A 5354-nucleotide genomic window follows, 5' to 3' on the forward strand; every position below is an offset into this window, starting at 1 on the left:
TTTACTGTTTCAACTTAAAGCCCTGGAAAAACAAGCACAGTCTACCTGTTCAACCTGGCCCTAGCTGATTTCCTCCTGAATGCTGTCCTTCTGTTCCAGTTGGATTACTACTTGAGGAACAGAGTAGATCTTCGGAGACGTGTTCTGCAGCATCTCTTGGTTAATAATAATAATAATAATACAAAAATAACGTAAGCATAGTAGATCTCAGACAAGTAAAGTAAAACAGCTCGCATACTTGAGTATTGTGAAGTTCAGCATTAAGGGGAATATTAAATTTGGATAAAGCTATTTTGCTATTTTTTTTTATTACTGTATTTAGCAAATTCTTAATAAAAACAGTTTTGATTTAATAGGTAACTATAAAGGGTTCAGTACTTGGAAGGCAGGCACAGTCTGTGTTTATAATGCAGTGAAATTGCAGCAGTAAGGTAATAAAAGGACAACAACAAACATCCTGGAACTGTGACGACATCACAATTTACTGGAGTGGGAACACACGGTTTTGAATTACATGCAAATACTTAGATTATAAAATGGCAAATATTGTCATGCTGTTTCTTTCACTATGCTGTGGGATGTCATAACTAAAGCCCTGCAAATCCAAGGATATCTGCTTTATATCCGGGTGTGGTGTCTTGTTTTACATCTTCGCAGATGACGGATTGGATGCGGATACAATTATTAATATCCGGCTGATAAAAGTTCAGCTTGTGTTTATCTTGCCTTGTCAAGACATCAGTTTATTTTCCCATTGCGAGCCCAGAGTACAAACAGTGAGAGTAAGCATGTGTCCACATTGCCTGACCCGGTCACCTGTTTCCACTTTCCTTGGTTGAAAAAGTTTTCGAACTTCGTTTTTTAATATGTAGAACCAAATTTACAAGAAACGAATCACGGTTGAATACACCTTAAGGGAAAAATGAGAAAGGCACGTCATCAATTTGGAAAACATTCTGATTACTTGCCGATCAAAACGGACACACCGGCTGGATGCGCCGCCTGTCTCATGCAAGAAAGTGTGTGCTTTCAGACAATACCCATAAAACAGGTACATCCAACTTAAAAATGAAACGCAGTCGGGGTCACGATTCAGTGCCGACTGTAGGCAAGGCTATAGGCGGCTGTCTTGTAGCTCAGCTTTGTGGCTACCGAAAGTATTACTGACTTGAGTGGTTTATTTATTTTTAATTTTCGTAACGAAAACGTTATTTGTTCTGATGCACGTCACTGTTCTTTATTACGCTGCTGTTCCTGTAATATTGCTGTTTAAAATTGTCGGGTCTTCCTGATATAAATGAAAGTTAATTACTTGCGTTAGGATGTTAATTGTTAACAATCTATAGTTATTAATATAGTGAAATACCAGCAACAAAACATTTATAAAATTACAGCTAGGATATCCAAATTTGTCTTTTTTTGTGCATACACAAACAGGCAAACTGGCACAGACTCAAAAGAGAGAGAGAGAACAAAGTGACAGACCCAAACATCCAAGCGCTCTTCATGACAGCAGGCACCTCTGCAGACAACACGCACACTTTACACGCTCCAAGGGGTCGTCCTAAAACCCGTCTGGAAGCGCCTGGAGACGCCCAGTGGCTCACAGAGAAGCGCCCAGGGACGCCTGGGGAAGCCCGGGGGAGCCCAGAGGCGCTCGGAGCCTATCATTATTATTATTGTTATTATTATTAATGAAAATAATAATCACGTGTTTATGTATTAATGCATCGGGAAACAGACAAAGCAATACTTTTCACGTTCTGAAGCCTGTAGCAAACCTGCAACCAAAAAAGAACATCAACATCCTTCTATGTGTTTCATTACCGCTTACTTTTAATAATCATTGAGGCTGAAGAACGTGAAACGTACTTGCTTTGTCTGTTTCCCGATACAGTAATACAAAAATACGTGATTCTTCTTCTTCTTCTTCTTATTATTATTATTAATAATAATAGGCTCCGAGAGCCTCTGGGCTCCCCCGGCTTCCCCGGGCGTCTCCAGGCTCCTCTGGAGGACGACCGCGCTCCCAATAATCCCCTCAACCCAACATCTTGAAACATATTTGGATGTGGATGGATCTATCGGGAGGAGTGCGGATGGCGGATCAGTTAAGCAATGTTTTTGTATCCGCGCAGGGCTTTAGTCATGACGTTGGTTATGCCTCAGGACATTGGGCTCAATACCCAAGGGTTATATCCTTCGGTACAATCAGTCAATTTAGGATTCAATCAGTGAAAACAAAAGGTATATTAACAGATAGATTGCCTTTCTCCCAGGAAAACAGATCAGCAAACGCGATGATCTACGATTCGACTGTTTCCAAAGGATACTGTTTACTGGGATAGTCCTTGTTTTTACAGGAACCGGCTGAAAACGAGTTATTCTTGGTTTGAGGTACCATTTATTTAAAAAAAAAAGAAACTGTAAACGGGCTTCTAAACATTGGAAATGCTAATTCCTGTCATACCACGTTATTCATTGCGCACCTGTCCTCCATCTCCACCAGTGCAATGGTTTAAGGCAGTAAGCCAGATCCTCGGAGACAGTGTCACAGTGTGACAGCTTCACTGTATGCCCAGCTTCTACGTCTGATGGTACTTGGCACAACGCTCTGTCTGTGCTCGAGTTTTTTTTTTTTATTCAGCCAGGATAAGGAAAGCTGTCAAGCTTGTAACAGCGGCGGTGATTATGTTTGTTGCCTGTTTTCTCCCTAGTAAAGTTACTGGAACACGGATCAGGATCAAAAAGGAAAAACATAACTGCGATTCTTATGAAGCGCTGGACAGCGGCTTCTACATAACCCTCAGTCTGACTTTCCCGAACAGCAAGCATGCTGGATCCGCTTCTTTATTACTTCTCCAGCCCGACACTCAAAAAGTATTACATAGCTGTTATGAGATCCATGCTGCACAAGGAAGCAGATGCAGCAGCAGAGGGTACATCAGACAGAGACACATCTCGCACCGCGAGTGCACACCGCTTGTGACAGTTTGCTGCAACATAGCTTAGCTTAGATCAAGCATAGTAGATCGCAATTAAGTAAACAGCCGCATGTGTATTGTAAAGCTCAGCATTCAGGGGAATATTACATTTGGAAAAAGCTATTTTGATGTACTGCTGTTTTTATTTATTACTGTATTTAGCAAATTCCTAATAAACACAGTCGAACTTGATTTATTAGGTTGAGCAGAGGTAACTAGAAAGCGTTCAGTGCTTGGAAGGCAGGCACAGTCTGTGTTTATAATGCAGTGAAATTGCAGCAGTAAGGTAATAAAAGGACAACAACAAACATCCTGGAACTGTGACGACATCACAATTTACTGGAGTGGGAACACACGGTTTTGAATTACATGCAAATACTTAGATTATAAAATGGCAAAAGAAAAGAAGAGCCACTATCAGACACTTTGTCAATACAAAGTCAAATGCACACTATCCCAGAAGCTTGAATAACTACTCTGGGATTCCAGATTCCCCCCCTCCCCCCCCCCAATCACCATCAGGGAACAAGAAACACAAGTTCTTTTGTCTTTCATTTGCTCTTTGAGGTCATTCCCATTTCCATGAACCACTAATAGGCCTGTGCACTTCTGCATAGACAAGCAGTGCAGCATAAAAAGACTCCAGCAAGAGAACTGTCAACCACAAGCACAACACACAGCTTCCCATTCAGCAGGCACAGGACAGCTCTGCAGGTACCATTTGCCTTAATTCGGTTCAGCGATGGAAAACCAGTCGTGCTGTGCATTTCCAGAGCCAATCTTAGACGTCACCCTGCCACCTGTGCTTTTATTTGTGTTTATATTTGGTACCATAGGCAATGTAATTGGCTTGTGGATGTTCTTTTTTCTAATGAAAACCTGGAAACCGAACAGCGTTTACCTGCTGAATCTGGCAGTGGCAGACACAGTCATCATATTTTGCCTTCCCTTCCGCGTTGATTACTACATAAGAATGAAGAACTGGATCTATGGAGATGCCCCTTGCAGGATACTGCTGTTCATGCTGGCTGCAAACAGGTCTGCCAGCATCTTCTTCCTTACTGCCGTTGCAGTGGACCGCTACCTAAAGATCATCCACCCTCACAATATAATCAACAAGATGAATTTGTGGTACGCGCTGTGCGTTTCGTGTGGCCTGTGGGGGCTCATCGTCGCAATGACCGCTTACCTCCTCTTTGAACCTCACCTGTTTCTGCAGAACAACAGAACGCAATGCGAGAGCTTCAACATCTGCCCCGGCACTAACCCATTAGCAGTCTGGCACAACACTTACTACGTGCTCCAGTTCCTCGTGCCCGTGTGCATTATCACGTACTCTACAGCCCGCATAACCTGGAAGTTGAGAAGCAGTACAATAGATAAGACTGGCAAAATCAAGAGAGCTGTACACTTTATAATGGCGGTTGCCCTTGTTTTCACCATTTGCTTCATCCCCAGCAGTATGTCCAGAGTAGCGGTCTTTATCCTAAAGTCTCAGTATTCAGACTGCAGTTATTTCAGGGAAGCCAACCTGGCTTTCTATACCACGGTTTGCTTCACTTACTTCAACAGCTTGCTGAACCCAGTGGTGTATTACTTCTCAAGCCCTGTATTCAGCAAGGAGTTTAAAACAGTTTTCAACCGACTTATGGGTCGAACATCTGCAGAGGATGGCGATCAGTCAACAGAACCAGGGACCAACTCAACCTCAACTACACACACCACTAGTTAGACAGCAAGGATTCCTTCACAATGACGAAAGCGTTTGTGCGTGAACTGGGGGTGCAGAGAATGTAATTCTTTTAATATAGCTATTGTGAAGGTACGTGTTGTAGCACAATAAGGTAATATAAGCTTGTAGGTTATGTTTAATTAAAAACAAATGCATATTTTAATGTACTTGTTTAATCTTATTTCTGGGTGGTTGTGATTTATAATAGTTTATTATTTTCTCATTAAATCTGTTCTTTTTCCTGATAAATGTGTAGTAAAAAAAATATGATAAAGACTCCAACAGAAATGATTAAACCAATTGAAATGTAAGTTTATAGTGAATGCAGTGTGTAGAATGATTGAAATAGAGACATAGAAATGCATCAAATTGGAAAGCATTTGAAACCAACATTTTAAATGTACTGTAACTCGTTAACTTACTAATCTAAGTACTTCAAAAAGGGTCTTTTCTTGTAAATAGTGTAAAAATAATGGTCATATAGATGTTGTTCAATAAAAAGCTTTCGTACAGCAGTGCAGTTATTAATTTAACAGTACGTATCTGAACTCTAACAATTATAGAATAAATTACTAAAAGTAATTTTGATTTGTACCATTATTGTATTGTGAATCCCTTTGTCAAAGAATGTTTTGTTT

At 40.9% G+C, this 5354-nt stretch overlaps 1 protein-coding gene across 1 annotated transcript; it reads left to right on the forward strand.

The window, feature by feature from the left end:
• Positions 1-3288: 3288 nt before the first annotated feature.
• Positions 3289-4864, forward strand: LOC121300325 (hydroxycarboxylic acid receptor 3-like). Its single transcript, XM_041228855.1, has one exon. It carries the CDS (start codon positions 3727-3729, stop codon positions 4714-4716), a length of 990 nt encoding a protein of 329 aa, XP_041084789.1. The 5' UTR covers positions 3289-3726; the 3' UTR covers positions 4717-4864.
• Positions 4865-5354: the final 490 nt, after the last annotated feature.

This window comes from Polyodon spathula, chromosome 25, assembly GCF_017654505.1.
Source record: "Polyodon spathula isolate WHYD16114869_AA chromosome 25, ASM1765450v1, whole genome shotgun sequence".
Lineage (NCBI taxonomy): Eukaryota > Metazoa > Chordata > Actinopteri > Acipenseriformes > Polyodontidae > Polyodon > Polyodon spathula.